Raw genomic sequence first — 22680 nt, forward strand, 5'->3', positions numbered from 1 at the left:
CACACCTCCTGACTTGGAAGCTAATTGCTTTTTGTTTTCCAGACAAAATGAAGAATATTTGCAAACTATTTGTGGAATACTTGCAGCAGCAAGTTGCGTTTTCTCCAGCTGACCCACAGGCTTGCACTACCTCTAGCGTGAGAAAGAGGCCGCCCAGATGAATGCCCTCAGAGTGAGCTGCCGTTCCACAAGCACCTTCCACCACAATGGGAGGGGCCTCCCGGCTCCCCTCCTCCCCACACCCCCATGGCGTGTCAATGTGCAGAGCTCCATCAATGGGCTCCCATGCTGAGAATGAGGCAAGATGACATTCAAAAGGGGGGCTTTCATAAGAGGTTTTGTCTCTTGCCTTTTTTTTTACGGGGGAGGGAGAGGGAACAGTGCTGACAAGAACTGACAGACAACTGAACAAAACCATCAGGCCCATGAATGGCAACACGGCCCTTTAATTGGCACGGGAATGGAAAGAGAAGTGAGACCATGAGGTGCAGGCTTCCGTGCAGAGACCCAGCCTGAACAAGCAGGAGGGAGGGAGGGAGGGAGAGACAGGGGAACGTGGCCACACTTCACTGACAGGGGCCAGAGAAGCCCCCCCCCCCCCAGAACTGGGTTGTAGGCACAGCCAGTCATAAACTGAGCCCTAAGTGCACAGTAAGGCGGACCCTGACTTTGGTGACACAGCCGGCCCCTGCTGTAAATGCACCTTGGTAGCAACCCCCAACCATGAGGGCACTTCCCACGTTGCTGCCACCCTTTGGCCGGATCCATCAGGACCGGTTCACGTGGCCCAGAGGATGCAAGAGGGATCCAGGGGCTCACAGCAACAGTGAGAAGAGCGGAACTCTGGGGGTGTGCCACTGCCTCCCACAGCAAGAGCTGCTGATTGAGAAGCAGGCGCCTGGCCCTCTGCAAAGCCAGCAGCGCCGCACCCCCACCCAGCCGGCTCTGGATGGCGGGAGGGGGCTGCTCCCAGCAGCGCTTCTCGCAGGCCCCCAGCCAGAGAAAACGGTCCTTGGCCAGGCCCTGCTCACCACCAGGAATGTCAGAAGCGAAGATTCCTTCGGAAACGGCACAAACCCAAAACCCCAGCGAGCCTTGGAAGCAGCAGACATTAAATGATCCGGCAGGAGCGGCTCAGGTTCCCGGGCTTGGCTCAGGCGCTCCTTCTATTTTGATTAGGCCTGGGATGCCAAAAGATCACCTTCCCAGCACAGTCCAGCTCTCGCCATTCATTCCTGGGGAAGGTTAGCAGGCAACCAGGCCTCCCTCCCCAGCAGGGTCTCGACTCCTTCCCCAACCCTTCAGAAGCCTGGGGAGGGAGGGATGTGGAGGTGGGAGGAGAAAAGCTGTGTTTCCCAGATCCAAAGCAAAGAATTACTTTGGCACAGGACCCAGTGATGGCTGAGCGCCTGTGGGGGGGGGGGGGAGAACAGCAGCAAAACGCCCCGGGAACCTGAGCAGGGACCTCCTAGCCAAGCCCTCCCCATTGCAATGCAGACGAATCCAAGAGAGAACAGACAAGAGGCCAGTCACAGCACTCCTGACTCTGGGGCACAGGGTAGATTGCCCTGGAATGTGGAGGTTCTGCCATGACCAAAGGCCCTGCAGTGTGTCCCCTGGTCAGGAGTGCTGTGACTGGCTTCTTTCTTCTACTAAAGACAACGTGGGGAAGACTTCAGCGCCCTGCCACGCTTGCCCTCTGCCCCTCCCCAGGGCCAGCACCTTCTCCTGATTTATGGAAGGTGCACAGCTGCAGTTTTTGTGGTGTAGAGGCAAGGAAGAATGTGGCTTTCACAGGCTCTGTTGCCCACAGGCCAGATGGTGCACTGAAGCAGGTACTGTACCTGCCCCTAGCGCCCCCCCCAAGCCACAGGCAGCACCTAGAAGCAGGACACTGGGCAAGATGGGAGGGGCCCGCCAAGTCATTGCCATGGCACACATGCAGCAAGAGCAGAGACCCTCCTCCAGTTACAAGTTTGCTCAGGACCCTCCCACACAGGCATGACATGGCTGGAAAAGCCCCAACCCTCCACCCCAGCACTACCCTGATCCGTGGGCTGCCTCAGGGACTGCAGCCTCCCCCACACTGAACACAATGGCACGCGCTCTCTCAAAAAGTGCTTTGAGGCAGAGCAAGAGCTTGGCTGATGTCAGTATCACAAGCTTCAGCAGTTGCTGGGGGGGTCAGCACTGGCAGAGGTTTGGTAGCAGTTGAGGGAAGCTGATGGTGGCAGTAGCTACCAAGCCACCCACACCTGGAGAACTCCCTTCACCCTGGCCTGGAAAATGGGGCGCAGAGACAAAGGAAGACTGGAGGGGGGAGGCAAGCAAACGCTGCAGCCACAACAAGCCCCAGCTGTTCCGCTCTCAGCTCCAGCCGAAGCTCTTTCCTTTCACGGCAAAGCTGTTTAAAGTTGCCTGCCTGCCAAGCATTATGTGGCAGTGAAAGATGACAGCAGGCGACCCGGAGAAGTCGGCAGGCCCATCACTGCAAGCGCTACATCTCAGTGACGGCACAAGGAACGGGAAGATTAATTCCACCAGAGGTTTGAGGGGCCAGGAGGAGGAGGGTTTGATCTCGGTCCAGAGCTCTGCACCATCACAAGGTCAATGGCAGCTCAGGCCTGCACTGGAGGGGCACGCGGCCTACCCAACACACAACCGGGTGGATGGTCTTGCAGGGAGGCTATTCAGTCTCAGGGGCTTGCGTGCTGGAAAACGGAAGTTGCTGCCCTGCAGCAACCAAGACAGGCCCCTCAACCGTCTTGCCCAGCAGACCCAACCGAAGTGCACCAGCTCTGCTACCTGAGAACCGTCCGTCTGGGTGGTGAGTGTCTGCCCCTTGGACTGCAAGGCATGTGCCTCATCACTGAGCCGCAGCTCGGCCTTTTGCGTTTGCCCTATACACGGGCAGGGAGAGGTGAGGTCACCCCAGCTTGCCCAGCCTTCCTCCAGCCAGTGCTGCAGGCCTTCCCACCTTCCCTTGTCAGGCCCTTGCAAAGCCAACTAGCAAACCCTGACCCTTGGACCAGAGAGACTTGCAGGCCTCCACTTTGTTTACCCAGAAGTGCAAGGAAAAAAGTCTTTGTGTAACTCCTCATCTCCGCACCACTTTTCCCAGGACAATACAGGGGTCACCAGCAAGTCCCCCAGTTCCTCCAGAGCCCAGTGGCATTCAGGGGTCCACTTGCTAGAAAAAAGCCCCTTTTACAAGAGAGAAGAGTCAGGCCCCTGACTGCCCTGGGACCCCAAGCCCACACCTCTCTTTGCAGCAAGTTAACCTGCTGCCATGACACACTGCCTGGAGTTATTCTGCCCCTGGCAGCATCATCAGGGAGGGCTGGGGAAAGCCCCCCCCCCATCTGACTGCCTGCCAGTCAGTGGCAACGGTGCACGTTAGATTGACTGAAGGGCAGCCCAGTTGCAACAAGGCCCAGCAGGCGGCAATTTGCCCACTGAACATTCCTGCAGGTGAACACCAGACCCACTCCAAAGGCCTCTCCTGGCAGTCAGTGGGACTTTCCGAAGCCCTTCTCTTGGCCAGGGCAGGAGGTGGAACGCAGACTGTCAATGGCCCGACCTACAGCCCAGCCAAAGCCAAGGCTCAAAGCCGGCAACTTTTGTGAGAACGAGAGCAGCAGCGCCAATCTAATTACTGCTCCTCCATTGTCCCAGGGAAGGGGCTCCCTTGGAGGAAGACACGGGGCTGCAAAGGCTGGGAAGGGCAGGCAGTAATCTTCAGGGGCTCCCAGAAGAAAAGCCCCATTGCCAAGAATAAAAGGGACACCCTTTCGCTGACAGCATGAAAGGGCCAGGAGCTCAGAACCCCAAGGAGCCCCCCACTTTCCGCCCCAGTTGAAAGGAGGTTGATGCTCTGTCAAGAGTCCAATTCACATCAAAATGCACCTCCAGATATGCTCGGCTTGGGCTGTCCTTTTACTTCTCTCTCCCCCCACCCCACATCCACCCCCACCACCTCCAGAGCATCTTTGTGCAGCAGATTTTTAAAGATGTTCTTTCAGGGCATCTCGTACAACAGCAGCAGCTGCAGCAGTCAAGACAAGCTGAACAGAGCCCGAGAAATGGAGCAGAAAGAATGCAGCTCAGGCCAGCCAAGAAGGCGGAAGCAACTGCACTCGTGCACCTCCAGCGAGGTGGCCCGCCCCACAGATTTCATCGGGAAGGGAGGTCCTTGCCTTCCCACTGGAGCTGGTTCTGAGTGGGGGCTTTCTTCTCCCTCCCCCACCCCGTATCTAGTGCAGCCCACTTGGTGGCTCTGCTTAATATGATTCAGGGAACCACTGCCAGCCACAAGAGGACAATGGCTTCACCCACAAACCCCCCGAGAAAGATACTCGGCCCCAAGGGTTTGGCTTGTAAGCTAGGACTCCTCAGGTGCTGTGCCCCCCACCCTACCCCCAGATACAAAGAGTTCGTCTGCATGTAGCTCTCCACAGGGCACAGGGCACATGTAGCTCTCCACAGGGCACTGATGGGCCATGCACAGCACACACCTCACACGCCTCAGGGGTCTGGCACACCAATGGCCAGAGACAAATTCTTTAAGTTAACTAGGTGCTGCCTATCCAGGTTAGCCACACACTGGAGGCAGCCAGCATGGCTCACAAGTGGAGTCAAGAGAGCCACAAGAGGGCTTCCTTCTGGAAAATGGAAGTCCTGCCCAAACAAGGAGAACAAAAAGGAACACAAACTCTGACAAAGACAGAGGCTGACAACAAGGGAGATGGGAAAAGAGCGCAAGGAAGGGGTGTGTGGCTCCAAGCACCCTGGCAAACAATGGAACTTCTTCAAATACATCAGAGGCAGGAAATCTGAGAGGGAGGCAGCTGGACCATCGGGTAACAATGAAATAGAAGGGATGCTGAAGGTGGACTGGGAGGTTGCAGAGAAGCCGGATGGAGTCTTTGCATCTATCTCCATCACAGAAGACGCAGGGCAGGTATTCGGGCCTGGACAGACCTTCTCAGGGAGAGAGGAAGTCAAACAGAAGGGGCAGAGCACACAGTCAAATGAGAGATTAGCAAACTACTGGGTCCAGATGGCATCCACCCAAGAGTTCTGAAGGAGCTCACGTGGGGGACCGAGAAATATGGCGCTTGACCTTTAAATATTCTTAATCATAATAATAATTAAGTCTCCATGCCAGGCAACTGGAAGGCAGCCAATATTACACCAGTATTTAAAATGGAGTCCAAAGGGAATCTGGTCAGCTGAACACCTGTCCCAGGTATGCTTGTGGGGAAATAAAGAGCAAATTATGATGTTTGGAAGAACGAGGCTTGCTGAAGGAGAAGCAGCACGGTCTCTGCAAAGGCAGGCCTCGCCGCACCGACCTGCTAAAGTTCTTCAAGCGTGTCAACAGGCAGGGGGAGGGAGGCGATTCAGCTGATAACGACACGGACACCCACAGAGCTTTGGAACAAGGCACTCTGTCAAGGTTCCTGAGTCAGCAGTCACGGAACGAGCACCGGTCAAGACCACCAAGAAGAGAATGGGATTAAACGGGCCACTTTCATAGTGGATGAAAAAAGAAATGGACCGGACTGACCTCGCTCTGATGCAGCAGTACCTCTGTCATCACCACCCACATCACTTCTCCACAGGAAGGGCCAAATTTCAGGCAAATGAAGATACTGCATGGCTTGAACAGCAAGGGCAGGACACGTCTGCAACCACACGACTGTAGGGTCTGCTTGGAAGGCAAGCCTTGCCTCTGGATTAAGCATGCAAGCTTCAAAGTTCTTCCCCCAAGACAACTCCCCCTTCATCCAAAGACTGTCGGAAAAGCACACCCTAACCTCTGCTGCTGTCCAGGGCTGCTCACGCCAGAATGTGGCACAATTTGAGCCCATGTGGCCTGTAGCTTCGTCTACAGGGCAGGCCTCTAGGGCAGGCTGCTCACAGCCCCCACCTCCGCCAGAAATAGAGCTGTCTGGTCAATCTGGAGCACTTCTGGGCCACTCTTTCTCCACTGGCGTCTGCACCACTGCATTTCACAGGCCTCGTCCTGACTTGGCAACTCTGTGGTCGCCGCATGCGGAGATGTGCACAAAGTGACTGTCACAATGTGACTTTTTCAACCCCCCACTCCTCGCTCTCCATGCAGGAGGCTGCCTTGTGCAGCAACAGGAGCAGCTAGTCCAGGGATTCTTCTCCATGGCAATGGCCAGCAGGAGGCTGACAAGGGCAGCCATTTTGTATGCAGCAAGTCTCAAGTTTAGAGCAAGACAAGGGGAAAGAGAGCGAGACGCACACATGCAGGCACGCGCACAGCTTTTGGCCCGGCAGCCACTGGTCCTGGTTGCCAGTAGTCTTTCCAAGGGCTGGTTCCCAAAATATCAAGCTCCTTTCTCTTGCCTCTCACTTCCCCTCAACACAAAAGATTCTCCCTCCATTCCTAAGCGGCTTCCTTTTGTGGAGTGGCTATTTTTAACCCCGCGTCTTCGGCCTCCCTGTGGGCCTTCAGCTGCTCTCCAGGGAAGCAGAGAATGAACTGCTGAGCTTGTAACAGACAAACCCGAGGAAGGACTCGCTGTCAGTGGCGAGGGAGAAACTGAAAGGCCAATACGCTTCTCTCCAACCCCCAAGGCCTTCTTGTCTCCCCACCCCACCACTTCCAGCCAGCCCATGTAGTGGCATTCAGAACTGCCCTCTACCCATTTGCCTGGGAAGAGAACAATTCACTGGCTCCCTCCGCAAGACACCAGTCTCCTGGGTCTCTTCATATGGCCCCTACTCAGGCAGCTGCCAGAGGGGTGCACCAAGAGAACCGCCAGGCCCAGGAAGCCAGAGGCAAACTTCAGGCGCTGCCAAGAGGGAGAAGTGCTGGCAGAACAGCGGTTTTCGTCACCACAACGAGGCAGCTCGGAAGGCAAGGACATTGTGAAGGTCGGCTGGCGCCTTTTGAGGTGCAAAGGACCATTTTGGGAAAGTGTCTCCAAAGCACAACCCGACTTCAAGGGCAGCAGCTCCTCCTTGGCTGATGAATGCAAAGGTCGGGAGAGAAGGTGCTGCTTGTGCCCCAGCACAGACAGGCGGGGGGAGAGTCCAGGCTGCTCCCCACCAGACGCTGTTGTGAGAAATAAGGACAGTGTCGTCTGCAGAGAGCAACACAGGATTCCAGGGGCAGGAGAGCTCCAAGAGGCAGCAGTTACCAGCCTGTCAATCACCTGTGACAGTTTAACTGACTTTACCTGAACGGTAGAGAGGTGGAGGTGCACAGCTGAGCGTCAGCAGCTGGTCCTCTCAAACCAAGAGTGAGAACAAACTGGGTGGCTTCTACGTTTCTAGCTGTCAGAACCAACCTCTGGTCCTGAACCAGACGCTACGCCAGGAAGTATCTGAGAACAGAAAGTACGTCTCTGATCTTTTGCCTCAGACTCCTTCAGTCCCACTTAATAGCCAGCAGCCTGGCAATAGCAAGTCACTGATTACAAGAGGAGCTTCCTCCTCGGTGCCACTCTGCTCTGCTTGCCAACCACTCCAACAACCGTCTGCCTGGCACTGGGCATCCTACAGTAAGGCGTCGAGAGCCCATGAAAGAATCAGTATGGATGGAGCGTGGACAGCTCCTGTGAATGGAGAACACATAAAAGGGGAGCCTGCCTCCCCCCCACAAACAGCCATCATGGGTGCTACTCAGCCTGCCAATATCCAAGGTGAGAGGCAGCACTCATACAGCAGAGCCAGAGTCACATACTCAGCACACGCCCAGCCATGATGGGACTCCCCCAGTGGGTCTTCAGTGGGCAGCCCCCCCCAAGGCTGTCTCCCAGAAGCAGGCCTGCCCCAGTCCAACATCCCAGGCCTCACCAGACCCTCAGAGTCAATCGTGTTTGAACAGCTGTTCCAAGGTAGAAAGCAGGAACTTGGAGTTTTCAAGGGGGAGATGTTACACTGACTGGGACTTGAAGGAATCCCACATCAAGGCCTTGAGAGCGTGGCGACACACACAGCACCACCTGGCCACATGGAAAGACCTCAGAACCGCTCACTCCAGTTTCTCCGTCACTAGGGAGCCCTCCACCAGAACAACACTAGTTGCACGTGGACCTGGGCAAAATTCAGCCTGCCTTCTCCCTCAGCTGCCTCTCTCTGGCCTATCCAGACTCTCCATGGCATGCTGACAGTTGAACAAAGGGCAGAGGGCCCATCCAGGCCCCACCTGACTCTCGGCTCCTGGGCACTGAACATACGCATCTCACCAACACCTTTAAGTCACCCTGAGCCCCAGTAGCAAGTGGAAAACTTTCATTAATCCAGCGGAGACTCAGGGAAATCTGACCACAAATCTGCTTCCAGGCATGGCCTGAAGCGCAGCACCTCTTCCTAGCCACCCTTTCCCCACATGGCCGCTGGGGCCTTGACAAGGAACAAGGGTCCCTGGAGTGCTGCAAGCTGAACAAAGCTGCTGTTATCAAAAAGACCGGGCAAGTCAGCTGACGAGACCCACAGAGACAGCTTCCTGTGTCCTCTAGGCCAGGACCAAGGACCTCTCGGCCTCACAATAGCATTGAGCAATGAGGCCAAGCAATGAGGCCAAGACACAGGCACACTGGGAAAACACGTGGCCAGGCCACCCGCAACAGAGACCGAGAGAAGCAGTGACCAAGGAATGACTCTGCCCCGGCCCTTCTGACCATCGCCACCCCACCTCGAAAGCAGAACTGGACCAGTGTTTATTCTGGCCAGGGGTGCCATGGTCCTCCCTCCCTCAGCAAAGGCTGCTGTTCGCTGATGCGTTTTGCCAGGCTGGCCTCCTCCGGCTTCAAGGCAGGTTTTAATTTTTATTACTTACTCTAAAATAATTGACTAATTGGCTCTGGCCCAGCTCGATACTCCGAGCAAATTCCAGGCTCACTCTTGCATGAAAACGTTTATTAAATATTCCAGAGAGTTGGAGATTAGCATGACCCATGCCAGGAAGGGGACCAAAGTGGAGAGAAAGCCCAGTCCTCCAGGGGCGAGGATGCCACAGTGGGGCCCCACTGACCTCTCGGGTAGCGCCGTCAAAACCACCTGGCCCACCAGTCCATGCAGAGACAAGGCCAGTGTTTCCTGTGTGTGAACCAGAGGCCCCTCCCTCTCCCCCCCCAAGCGTCCAGATCTGCAGCACAGTCTTGGAGAACCTGCTCCAGCTCCCTTAAGGGGAAGGCGGCTGGAGAAGCTTCCTCTTTGGGGGGGGGGAGTGGACAACTTCAGCTCATAAGCTCTGCATCTGGCAGCCCACCAGACAGAGGGGACCTGGAGCTGCTCCATTGTCCAAGGGTTTATGGGGGAGAGCACGGCACTGGGCAAGTCCCCTTTCACATTTGTCTCCTGCACAAAAGCCGGCTGAACAAACCCACACAAGTGCGGAGGCCACACAAGCTCGGCGCCTTTGAAAAGGCAGGAGTTCATTACTTGTCGAGCCCATCTCAAAAGAGTGGAATCTGGGAGGGCCTCCCTTTCAAGGACCAATCCGTCACCCAGGGATTTTTTTTTGGGGGGGGGGAGGGATGATGGCTGTACAGAAGATCAGAATAAACCACATGTATCACCTTGACTAGCTGAAGATGGGGCCACTCAGTAGAGATTAAGACCCAAAACAGCCCCCCATCGGTTTTTCTACTACTTGCAAATAACTTCCTGACTAAGACCGCCCAATTGACACAACTCTCCCTGTCCAGACTCTGTATGCTGGACCAAGGACGAAGTGGGGAGGGCTTGCTTGCAAAACTGCATTGTACCCCAGTGCCCCTCCCTGATGAGCATGACGGAAATATGAAAAGCAGCAATTGGGGAGGGAGGACAGGCCCCTAACAGCAGTCTCTGTCCCTAAACAGGCAGCTTCTGTCTGAACTGAGAAACACAAACCTGTGTTCATCCCAAGAAATCGCCATTCAACCAAATGTGATTTCAACGCATGTGCCAACCTCCTGTGAACAAATCTACTTGCAGTAAAACCAAAGAGCAGAGCCCCACTTCTCCTTGGCAAACTGCATCCATCTCTGCATGACTGAGAGCCATGATGAGCCATCCTTTAGTGATGGTGCTAAGGTGCCCGAAGAGGCGGGCAGCTGCTTGTGAGCCCCCCAGGGGTCTGTGCTGCTGCTGCTGGCCAGCTGGCTACTAAGGGCTGCAGGGAAGGTTGCAAGTCAGTGCAAGCCTGAGGGCTCAGAGACCCTGCACCTTGATGTGTGGGGCAGGGGGACCTTCGATGTCCTGAAGAGCTTGTTTGACCCGCCATCAATACAGTAAAACTGGCTCACTTGGCCTCAGAGTTTCCTAAAGGCTGTAGGAAGTGGAAGAGGAGACTTTCCAGGTGGAAGTTCAGAGGGGCTCTCGACATGGATACAAAATGAAGCAGCCACGAGACTGCAGGGCAGCCAACGCAGTCCAGAAAATGCCACTGAGATGGCAGCTCTTGCAAGAATTAGACACAACCAACATTCAGCCACAAGGGCTCTTTAGCCTTCAAGGTGAACAAAAGTAGGTCAAACAGAGTGAGCAGGTCAAGCAGGTCAAGCAGCCCTCCTGATGTCCACACAAACACACACACACACACACACACACACAAGCCACCTGCCCTGCCCTCCCAAAGCCCCTCTTTCAAAAGAAAACTTTGGGGAAAGTGAGCAAATCCAATCCTAACTGAGGCACTTGGGATCCCAGGCAGAGATGTCTCCCTGCAAAAACTTCTTCAAGGCTGTCCCCAATGAGATGCCACAGACGTCTGTGCTCTCTGATCCAGGCCAAGAAAACCTAAACTATGCAGGAGGAGCTGCAATGGCTGCAAACTGAGCATATAAAAGTCCCCCACTTTTTCCAGCAGTGTGAGGGGCCCCCAGAACACCAGGATCCACAATAGGCTGCCCCAGAGAAGCGGTTGGAGTGTTGCCCCAGCCAGCCAAGGTGACGCATGCACAAAACCATGACTGCCAACTGCTCTGCGGCCTGCCAGGCGACCCGCCTCCAGGAAAGGCGGCCCACAGCTCATGTGCACAGGCAAGTCACTCCTGGGTGATCCTGTAGCGACAGATGTGCAGGTGTCCCATTCATGGGCTCAAAGATCAAAATGTGTGCCTGTTCTGCTGGTGCAACAAGTGATGGAAGCAGGTTGACAGGCGCACTGTCAGGAACATCGGAGAGGCATCCAGGCTGCACTGGCTGCTAAGCCCTTCCCCACACTCAAAGGCAGGGATTGGCCCCACTGTGCCTCCCCCCCCATCCCCATCGTCCTGGGCCGGTCTAGCCAATCCACAAGAACCCGCCTTGGCCTCCACTGGTCCTCCTCCCTCCCTCCCTCTGCAGGAGGAAAGGAGGAGACAACTCCAAAAAAGGCTCTGAAGTGCCCAGGATTTTTCCACAGGGGCTTTAAGTTCTTATGCAGAAATACAAAGCAGTTGGAAAAACGTGCAGGCTTCAGGAGGCGGGGAGCGGGGGAGCAATGCCTTTTGCAGACGACTAAGCGATCCAGCAGGGCCCATTAAAAGGAAACAATTTGTAATCCAACAATTATTTTGTCGTTTCTCTGGCCCTTTTTCCTGATGCTCTTTAAAAAGTTGAGGGACGTGCTGGAGTAACGCAGGCTGATCTATAGGTCTGAGAAGCTCAGGCAGCCACACACGGACTCGGGAGGGAGACTCTCCTGCAGCCGCCACCAGTCGCAAGTTGATCCGCCCCGCTGCTTCTTCGGAGCCACCTGCTTGGCTGAGACGGGCCAAGATCAGGAGCAACCAGCCAGTTCCAAGAAGCTCCCCCAATCACGCAGCATCGCTACTGCGCCTCAGTGCCGGAAAGATTGTCCGCACTCCTGAATGCCCAGATCCAGCTCCTCTCCGCCTCCCACACCAGCCTGTCATTTACATCCCTAACACACCAGCACTGTCCTGCAGAGAAGAGCCGGGCCTGCACCATCACCACTAGTCACCTCCCATTCTCCTACAGCGGAGCTGAGGGCAGTGTCCATGGGGGTCTTCGGCAGCTCCCTCCCTCCCTCCCCGCAGCCACATGCTGCCCACAGCCCTGCTGAGTTTCCAGGCCCAACAGGAGGCTTCCCAGAGTTTAATTTACAGGCGGGGAACACCATCCTGTGTCTGTACCCCCCCAAACTAGCAACCAGAACTTAAGTCTCGTTAAACGGCACTCAAGCCACAAAGTTGGGCGCACAAGGAGACTCCAAGGTGGCCCAGTCAAGCCCCCTCTCCCCGCCCTCAGATTCCTGCCTCCTGAAAAAACTAAAGTGGACGCCAGGAAAAAAATGGTGATGGGCAAAAAGTCCAGGCTCAGGCGAGGCTGTCTGGCTTCACGTCCACAGCTCACAGCAGCAGCGCAGGGGCCGGGGTTCAGCGTGCTTCCATCACAGCTGGCAAGGAAGCCCGTTAACTCCGAGCACCCTGCAGTCGGGATCCAAGAGCTTTTCACTTGCACTCACTTCAAGCGCTGGCCCACTTTGAAGTTTCTGGCAACACTCGCTCCCCGATGGGGCTTTTATGGCAGTCCTTATGAATCACGGCTATTAGGGGCTTCTTTCTGTAACACAAGTAATTGCACACTTCTCCTTGGGTTTGCTTTCTCCACCCCTCCCCACCCCACCCGCCTTATTGCATGGACTTTCAAGTCTCTGTTTCAGTATTGAGTTTCTCCCCAATCCAGCACTTTTACTGGCAAACAAAAGGCTCCACAATCAGATAGGAGGCGGGAAGGCAAACCAGATGCACACACAGTCCGTTCTGGCTCCCATAATTGCAAAGTTCAGTGCCAGCAGCCAACCTCACAGGGCAGTCGTCAGACTCGGAGGTCACATCTGTGCAACAGTCAGTCTCCAAGCACCGGGCGGCAGCTGATCGAGATGGCGTCGACCCCGCCTGCACAGCGAAAAGGCTCTCAGACGGAAGGCATCGGAAAGCCCTCTCTGTACCCAAAAGCCTTGGGTGCTCTGCCTGTCCGACCCACGCGAGACAGAGCCTGACTCAGCACGGCAGCCCTGGATGTCCGTGAGAACAGCATGGCACAGCAGAGAGCGCACAGGACCTTTGCCGTGCAGATGTGAAGTCCCTGGGTGGCTCTCGTGGCCAGGGACACGCTTGGCTTAGCCTACCCCACTGCGATGTTGTAAGCATCACAATGCCCATCCCTGCTGCCCTGCCCCCAAGAGAAAGGCTGGTTAGCTATAGCCCTGGCGCAGGGTCGGTCCCTGGTTCCTTCTCCCATCCACAAGGGAGGCAGAGTTGACTGAGGGCTGAGCAAAATGAGTCCGCCACCACCACAGCTCCCTGAGAAGCCAAGTCCTCAACGCAGTTTCTCTCAGTTGCTTTCCCCCTTAGTCCAAAGCACATCTGCAGCCAGAGGGGGAGTTTGGGGGCCTAGTACAATTCCGCCCCCCATGCAGGGGCAGGTCCGGGGTCCCCCCAGCCCAGCCTCCTGCATCTCACAGCAGCCCACCAAATGCCTCTGGAAACACACAAGCTATAAGACATCTGCACCCCATCGCCACTCCCTTGCGCCTGACGTTCCTCTCTGCCATGAACTCACTGGGAGGCCTTGGCAAGCTGCTCCCTCTCCCCATTTCAGCACCCTCCATCTGCAGTATGGGGATGATTCAGAAGAGGAGGGGTGCAGAAAACAGAGAAGGTGTCTTGGAGCATCAGCCACTCTCTGCCAACTCAACTTTGTTGTGCCACAACAGCCTCAATGGGGAGCTGCACCAGGCAGGATTCGCAATCCCCTGGGTGAATGAGCCCAGCACAAGGAGACAGCAGCGAGCCATACTTTCTTGGTGCAGCCTACAAGGGCCATAAATCCTCCAGGCTCCAGCTCTTTCCAGGTCAAGGGAGGCTTGGGATGTGTCCATTGGAGAGGAACAACTGTAGCACAGCCCCTGCCTGAATAGCAGTCAGCAGCCCTCTGGCCAGACCCCAAGGCCCCTTCCCCTCACTCTGGCAGCCCAGGGTATCTCTGCCCTGCAGAAGTGCACACACAGTGCAGCTGGTCCTGCGGTGATGGAGGTCCTGCCTGTGAGCTACTCATTCAAGGAAGCACATGCAAGCACAAAGCGGAGCACGAACACGCACGGCCCAGTTCTAAACTCATCCGTCCTGCGTTGGGTCTGAGAAGGACAGGGAGGAAGGGGCCGTTCCCAACACAACCCTCTACAGAGGCCCATCCGAGGCAGGCGGGAGGGGGCAACGGGACCGGCAGCTGTCTCATCCTGGGATCAGCCTGGGACCAAGAAGGCAGGAGCCAGCTTCCGCTCGCCCTCACTGGCACACCGAGCGCACCACGGCAAGGCAAGGGCCGCCTTGGCGGCGGCGGCGGGGGGGGGGAGCTACTCCAGAGGAACTGTTGCCCAGGCAAAGTCTCTTCCAGTCAGCAACGAAGTCTTGATGTCGCTCTTGGAGAACAAGCCTCCGATCGCCCCCTTGTGTCCAGCCAGGCTACTGCAACACAGCCGAACAAAGGAAAGGCGTTCAGCGTGGGGGGAGGGAGCACGCCTGCCAGGCAACTCGCCTCCCTGGGCAGCCACGTTGGGCACTCCCCACTTTCAAGAGACTGCCTGCCTGCCGAGAGCAGAGCAACCCTTCCAGCGAGGCACTCAAGTCCCGTCTCCTCCCAAAGCAGCAAGATTTCCACCAGCAGGAACAAAGTATGGAGGCTCATGGCTCCATCTGTTTGGTGCCCAGCCAGATACGGGGGGCACGGCAGCTAATGAGAAGGGCCGCGCTTGTGCTCAGAGGCTGCTTCAGAAGCGGCAAGTACACGAATGTGCCGGATGCGAAACACCACAAAAAGGGGAAGAGACGAGGCGCACCTGGAGCTTAACCCAAACCAGAAGGAAAAGAAAGGCAGCAAACTGAGAAGAAAGAGAGGAGGGTGTGGGAAGAGAAACTGGTTTGGCGCACAGGACTGGAAAGCAGATCCAGCCATGAGATACCAGCCTGGTATCAGCCTGGATTTGTCAGGCAGCACAGCTGGTATGAAGAGCCGTCCAGGCAGAAGAGAACCACCTCGGCTGCCAAAGGAAAAAACCGGACACACCAAAACGCTCAGGAAGAATCAAATTACACCTCCAGGAGTCCAGACTTGGGGAAGAAAACCCACCCGGCGACCGTCAGCAACTCCCCAACCGTCACTTGCTCCTTCCCCAGCATCACTCCCTGGAGCAGGCCCGCTCACCCCAGCCAGCCAGGCCCTCACCTCACCCAGTGGTAGGCCCGATCCGGAGGCTCTCTCATCCATGCAGGCGCCATGCCTGGGAGCCTGCTCAAGAGTAGGGCTGCAATTCGACTCCCCACCACAGGCACTGCATCCTCTCAAATACACACTGCCTCTTGAACATTGTCATGGGAGTTTTTAGACAAGAGAGATGTACCTGCATTTCCTAAACTCCAGAATTGTTGCTCAGGGGAGCCACGGCCTATCAGAGGGTCAACCAAAGTAGCAACCCTGAAGCACATTTGCTCCACAGCACATGCAAAGGAATTCAGTGGACATCCCTGCTGAGTCATCATGCTAGAGCTGGGTGGGAAGGGTCTCACACCCACCGTGGGGTCCAGGAGCCAAATGGAGATGAGAGCAGCACCAACTCTTAGCCCCCGCAGACATCACCCATGGCAAAACTTGGACATCATTGGAGACACCAACACACCACTAGCAACCTCACAAGCACCACAGGCTGCCACAGAGGGGTCTGCCCACATCCCTCCAGCAGAGGCAAAACTCTTGGTAAGGATTGGGACACCTGAGCAGGGGCAAGAAAGCAGGTCCAGACCTAGACGGAGACCAGGCCCACCAGCCCAGGTCCTCTTTGCCTTTCAGAAAGACACTTGCCTAACGGTATTGGTGTTTTTTTCCAAATCACCCAATTACCAAGGCTGGTGCTGTCATCTCAGCCCAGCGAGGACCAACTGCAGGCTGTGCTCTAGCAGCCAGCACATCAGTCTCCGGCCCTGCCAGCCTCCCTTTTTCTTCCCATTAACTGAAAGCCAGAGTTCCCTCAGGGGAGTGACTTTCCAGAACGGCTGCATTTCCGTTTGCCCATAACAGTCATTCCTCTTGCAGTGGACTGCCACAGAGCAGAAGGGCAGATCAGTGGCTCCCACCACCGAGGACCTTGGGGTGTCATGTTTTCAAGCCCCTCTCCCTTCCAAGTTGCTGCCATTCTTCAATTCTGTGCTGGGAGCCTAACAATTTTATGTGCTTCATAAACAAGTGTACAAAAGTTGTTTAATCCGATCATCTCTTTGAAATAGAACAAGAGAACAATCCCAAGAAGCAGAAATGGCTCTTGGTCGCCTGCCCCTCACAAAGTCCGCCAGTTTAAACTCCAACATTAAGAAGTTTTAAACACAAACCAGACAGCCTCTCTCCGCTTTCCCATTTCAAAGCAACTTGGGATCCTTCCCCTACCCATGTTTCTGGCTACAGATTTGCATGTTGAACTTCCCTTCAGGGCTCACCTCCCTTCTCCAGCAGACGCCACCAAGCAAGAAACCAGCCCCCTTGATCTAGGAGGAGCCTCAAGATCCATTCAAAAGCTACCCTTCCACACTCATTTAAAGCAAGCCAGCACCAGTTCACAATTCCCCCCCCCCAGCCACTGGCAACACCACTCCCACCCCAGAGTTTACATAGTGGACACTTTGCCTGCCAAGCACAGCACGGAAGATGAAGAACACACACTCCATTATTGCCACAGATACAGATGTGCAAAACAGAGACTGCCTCTGGACTGGCCCAGGAGCACTGAGAAGGCGCTACTAGCAGTGAGGATTTTTCCCAGAAGACACGGCTGCTGAAGTTCTCAGGCCGACTGCTCTTGCCGTCCCAATTAAAAGTTCACTCAAAAGCATCTGTGCAAAACCTCTGCTGATCAGAGTCCCGTGCCTCAGTTTCTCTTACAGTTCTCAGGCGCAGAATGTGCCCCACAGCATCTGCTCAAGGCAAGACAGAGAGTCAGTGAGATGCTGCAATGCACGTTTTTCCATTGATCACCTGAAAAACATACTTTATTATCTCACGCTGGAAAAAGAAGACACATGATGCAGGTCTTTGTCTCTGGTTGTTCTGTGACTGTTCTAAAATCTGGCTGCTTCTCTTTTGCTCATCTTCCATTTCACAAATATCGACTGGGGGCCCCACAGATCTCTCTCTCTTTCTCTCTCTCTCTCTCTCTCTCACACACACACACACACACACACACACACACACAAGTATTTTTGTGTTGTTTAAAGCTTTGGAATCCCTGAATCTCACCAAGCCTTCCTCATCAGGTTCCTTAAGAGTGGCAGACTGCAGCCAAGACAGAACTCCTGTCACTTCACCAACAGGTCCTTATGTTCTCCATGCAACAGTGTCAGGGAGGCTCCTAGTACTTGCAGAATTCTACCCATATGGGGTGGAATTTCCTGTTGCATTTCTTGCATCCAAGCCGGAGGGGGAAATCAGAGTGAGGAATTGCACATGGGGTCATTTCCAGTCATACAAAGCAGAATGACTTTGCAAAGAAAGACCCACACCGCTACATGTGCCTCCCTGCTACAGGACTGTCAGGATGATTGGGGCTCCTTCTGCATTAAACATACTCCACGTGTAACCCCCAAGAGAAAAGTCTGCTTGCTTGACAAAACCCTCCAAGGTTCAACATGCTACCAGAGCCCTTGCTCAAGGCAGAGCATCCAAGTCACCTTCCTGGAGGTGGTGCAATGACTCTGCCTCCCCATTCCCCCCCCCCCGGCACCCAGCAAAAGGCAACCAGGAGGAGAGCGACCGGTGTGGAACCCTCAGCCTCAACCCAAGCGAGATTCAGGGCAGCCCCTTCCTCTCTCTTCGATTCTTGCAGAGATGACAAACCAACCACTGCTTGACCAGAAGGTGCTTGCAACCAGGGAACTGCCAAGGACACACTTTTTGACATTGCTGCCACTCTCACAATCGCACCAATCAACACAAGGAATGGCATTTTTAAAAATGCCAAAAAATCTGTTGGCAGTTGAGCCACTTTAACTGCTTGAAGCTCTTTTCCTCCCCTTTCAAAACAAGAGTTCTGGGTAGCCATTCACCACTTTAGCCTGGAGACAGAACAGATCAGAGCTTGCCAATGGGGCACCTAAGATGCCGAGCACCAGAGAATGTTCCAGACTGCACTTCTTGCCCAGAAAAGAACTAGCAGTGCTTCCCAAGCACTGGCAGACAAGCAGGCTCAAAGTGATCAGGATTCTCTTTCCCTCGTCCAAAGCTAGGTACCATTTTTAGGCCAAATTACTTCTATTGAAACTACCAGATTTCATCTCTTCAAAGCTCCAGGTCTCACTCCAGACTGCAAGTGGTGCTAGCTGACTTCTGACCCCATGTCTGACCTCACTGCCACAGAACTCAGGTGCTGTGAAGGGCCTGTGGTGCTGGAAGTCGAGAAACATCTTCACTTTCTCTGCAAACCAGCCAGAGCCCCAAACCCCAGCCCATCGGGGAGGAAGAAGGCTCCAGCCCCAGCCCACTTGCATTCCAAGGAGCGGAACATTTGGAAATGGTGCGCGTGTGCAAACACACACAGAGCTCTCTGAAGTGCTTTGGTCCCAACCAACATGGTGATTCTCCACTGCTCTATTCTGCTCTATGTGCAAGTCAGGAAGCTGGGCGGTGGGGGGGAGGGGCTCCAGCGCAGCCCAGATAGGACTAGCCGGTGAAGGGAGAATCCAATTCACTTGAAAAAAAGTTTAAACAGACACTCCTGACGAGCTAGCCAAACCCCATCAAGTCCACCCATCACACTGCTGTTCCCAGTTGCTCAAACACCCTCCTTCCTTTAAATAAGCTTCGGGACTACTGGTTTTAAACCAGTGTTGGGCCGCCTCCTCTTCCTCTGGCCAAGCCTCTGTGTGCCCTTGTTGCCACTCTGCAGCTCAGGGTGGGGCAGGGTGTAGCCCGTTTGCACTTCAACAGCCCACAAGTAGTTCACAGCTCCACTGTGCAGCTTGTCTTTTAAACACAGTTCATTTCAAGGCAAGAGTTGATCTGGCCAGCAGCCACTGAAATCTACTTCCTTGACCAGATGGTTAAGAAAAAACCAGGGTGCAGCCCAGGGGCAGCCAGGGAGCTGGCAGGCCTCAGGAGGACCAGCACACCTCATCATCACAGCCCCTCAATGACACCCTGAGGTCTGGGAGCAGACTTCAGGCCTCCAAGCAAGGCGCCTCTCCCTACGACCAACTAAGGAAGGGGGAGTCTACCCTCACGCTCTCTGCACTGTTACTTGGGTGTAAAGTCCACTGATCACCAGGAGCCTCGCTGCAGAGGGCCGCACAGAAAGAGAGGAACTTTTCACAGGACAGCCACTGAACACGCTGGACGCTTCCTCAGAGAAGGAAGGTGCGGATCATTTCCATCTCGTCCTTCTTGAACAACTTTGAGGAAGGCCAAATTCCAGCCACAAATTAATTTTCCAGCCTGGAATGTTTTCTCTCTGTGAGAGCCACAGATACCTCCTGGGATCAATATTTCTCCGACATTACAGTAGACGGACTTGGAGTGCGACTCGGCCGCAAAGACTCACAGCAGGACTCTGGGCTACTTACTGCCTCACATCAACAACTCTGAACACCTGGGGGAACACAAAGGCAACAGGAATCAGAGGAGTTGTTCAGTCTCCCCCCCCCCTCTGTCCCTTGCACGATCCAGAGCACCCTTTCACTCAGCCTTACTTCAGGCACAAGGGGAACCAATTCGAGCCAGGCTGGCTCCCCGCAGCCACCACTACCTCCAGCAAACTAAGCCTGGGCCCAACTTCCCTCACCAGGCCAACTTGTAGGATGACAGTTAATAATCAGAACACAAAACAAGAGTCCAACAGAGTACCGCAAGAATTGCACATATTTTTGCACCCCCAAAAAAGCTGATCAACAAAGCAAAGCAGAAGAGGTCTATTTCCGTTCTCCCTCCCCCAGTGTAATGGGAAAGAAAAATACACAAGTCAGTGAAGAAATGCACACCACTGTTTGTCTAAATCGGTGGTTCTCAAACTTTTAGTACTGGGACCCACTTTTTAGAATGACAATCTGTCAGGACCCACCAGAAGTAAGGTCATGACTGGAAGTGACATCATCAAGACAGAAAATTTTTAACAAACCTGCCTACACTTACCCAGGAGTAAGTCCCACTTACTATCATCTTTAAAACTATAGAAATAATAGCCTGTCCCCAAATGCAGTCACATACGATGGTAGCATCAAGTATAATAGATTAAAAATGAAATATTGAAATGAATGGAGACCCACCTGAAATTGGCTCATCCTGACCCAGTTTGAGAAACACTGCTCTAAATGAAGGACTTAAGAGGCCACGACACGGGCACCGGCATCGGCGCAGGGAGGAAAGTCACCCCCTTCCACTCAATAGGCAACATGACAACAAGCCCCAGAGAAGATCAAGTGAATGATTCGAGGGGCATTCTCAGGGCCAGGCAGCCCGGGGGCAGCACCACCTCCAATGGGTTGAACACTCAACACAAGGTGGCTGCTTCTCAAAGCTACTCCGACGTTCTCATTCTGAAAACAAGCATTCGGTCCCAGCCCTGGGTGAGAGAGAAGCACCATCTGCAGAAGCTCCCCAAGAACACAAGGGAATTTTTTAAAGGCACGAGCAGCTTCCGAAAACATCTCCTGGCAGCATTTAGAAAAGAGAACAGCAATCTTAGCAGTAGCAGCAAGGAACTGGCTTGCACGCCTCTTTGCAAGCCCCACAGGGAGCCACACGCATTCACACACGCCACCACATGCACCTTTTCCTCCATCAGCTACAGGTCCATGTCTGCCCAACAGAGACTCTGAGCTCATTAAAGCTTCACAGGATGCCAAAGAGCATTTCCACCGAGACTCTCACAGCTCTCCAAGGCAAGCTGTCAGGCCGCAGTGCTGGAGCAGTCGGAGGCTCAGAACGTCCAGCGAGTTCAAGTCTCAGAGAAAAGCAAAGCGGGCCAACACCCCACACAGCTACGTTGTCACGGAGAAGAGCGCTTAAGCACTAGCACACTTTGCAAGGTTGTTGCAATGCTAAGCGAGGAAAACACTGCACCCGACACACCGGGCAAGGGGCCATTAGCCCAGGTGCACGATCTAGAACACGAGGACCACCCATTTGTGGCACAAACCAGGACAAACTGCACCCAGAGCAATCTGCCTTGGGAGTTGGCAGCTGGCACTGAAAGAGAGGATCACCTTCACATCACGGAGGCTTTACTTCCTACAACTCCCTTCCCGCTTCGGCAAAAGGAAGTGGGAAAGAGCCCAGAGTGACAACAGGAGCCCCCTTTCTCTCCCCACTTCTGCTACGGAGGAAAAGCAGGAGGGCCTGGATGTTACGCAGCCCCCAGTCTCTGAGAGGCGCCTTCCAACCCCAGACGTCCAGGATGCAGCCTCAGAGGCGGCCGGCCCGCCACACTCCACCGCCGGCACCCTGAGCAGCCCAGCCCAGCCCCAGCGGAGCGGACCGGACTCGGCCGCGCTGCCTTCAAAGCAGTTCCACGGATCTCCGGGACGCCTCCCGGCTTCAGCGGGGAAGCCTCCGTTCCACGGCCGGCCGGGACAACGTCTCCCGCGGCGAGGCCGAACCCGGCACCTGCGCTGCCAACGCCGAGGGGGCTTCCGCGCCCGCAGATCTTCTCTCCCACCGACAGGGCAGCCGCTCCTCCTCCCGCAGGACCGAGCAGGCTGGAGAGGCGCCGCTCAAGGGCAGCAGCGCAGACCCCGAGCCGCGCGCCTCCGCTCCCGAAACAGCACAGCCCGGCTGGCGAGAGCGAGCCGCCAACAGCCGTCTCGCGGCGCCAGAACTTCTCCTCCGGAGGCGCCGGAGGCTCCCGCGGGACGGGACACGCTCGAGCCGGCCGCCCGGCGCCTCTCCGGCAGAAGAGCCCCCGCAGCGCAGCGCAGCGCAGCGCTCCACACCGGAGCGGCAGAGACGGCTCTGCCCCGAGGAGCCCGGCAGCCCGCAGCAGCGTCTCCGCCGCGCGCAGGGCCAGCGGAGACGAGCCGCCTTCGCGCGCCCGCCCGCAGCCAAGCGCTCGGGGACTCCTACCGCTTCAGCCGGCGCTTCTTCCCAGGCGCCTCCGGAGCGGCGAGGTCCCGCCGCGGGCGCGGAGGCGAGACCGCCAGAGCCCCGCCGGGCACCCGCGGAGCGCCTTCCTCGGCCGCGCCGCTCCCGCCCGCCCGCTCCCCCGGCGGCGGGCACGTACTTGGGGCTGGCGGCGCTCCAGCTGACGGGCTCCAGGCTCTTGCCGAGCAGCGGCGCCAGCCGGCACAGGGCGAGCAGCAGCCCCAGCAGCGCCCGGCACGGGTCGGGGCGCCGCGCCGGCCGGCCCATGTCCTCCGCGCTGGTCCGTCCGGCCTCACGGCGTCCCCATCGCGGCTCCTCCGGCTCCCCGCAGCTGCGGCCGGCCGGCCGCGCCGGCTCCGTCCCGCGCAGCCCGTCCCGTCGCGACGCGGCTCCTCCGGCGGCCAGGCGCGCACTGCGCCCGCCCGGCCCCGCCGCGGCTCTACTCCCCGCGCAGGCGGCGCCACGGACAGCCCCGCCGGGCGGCCAATGGCGAGGCGCCGGGAAGGGTCCTCGCTCGCAGGCCCCGCCCCGTGCCGGAGGGGCGGGGCTGGCGCGCCGCGGGCGCCGCGCACGAACGGGGAGCGGCCGTCGGGC

The 22680-nt window shown here is 56.0% G+C and overlaps 1 protein-coding gene across 1 annotated transcript in view; it reads right to left on the reverse strand.

The window, feature by feature from the left end:
- The window catches only part of EFNB1 (ephrin B1), a 62176-nt gene extending 39704 nt beyond the window's left edge, over positions 1-22472 (reverse strand). The window contains exon 1 of the mRNA XM_066640113.1: positions 22226-22472. Within this exon, the coding sequence (XP_066496210.1) occupies positions 22226-22353 (128 nt within the window). The 5' untranslated portion in view covers positions 22354-22472. The remainder of the gene's footprint in view (positions 1-22225) is intronic.
- Positions 22473-22680: the final 208 nt, after the last annotated feature.

The sequence above is a fragment of the Tiliqua scincoides genome, chromosome 12 (assembly GCF_035046505.1).
Source record: "Tiliqua scincoides isolate rTilSci1 chromosome 12, rTilSci1.hap2, whole genome shotgun sequence".
Classification (NCBI taxonomy): domain Eukaryota; kingdom Metazoa; phylum Chordata; class Lepidosauria; order Squamata; family Scincidae; genus Tiliqua; species Tiliqua scincoides.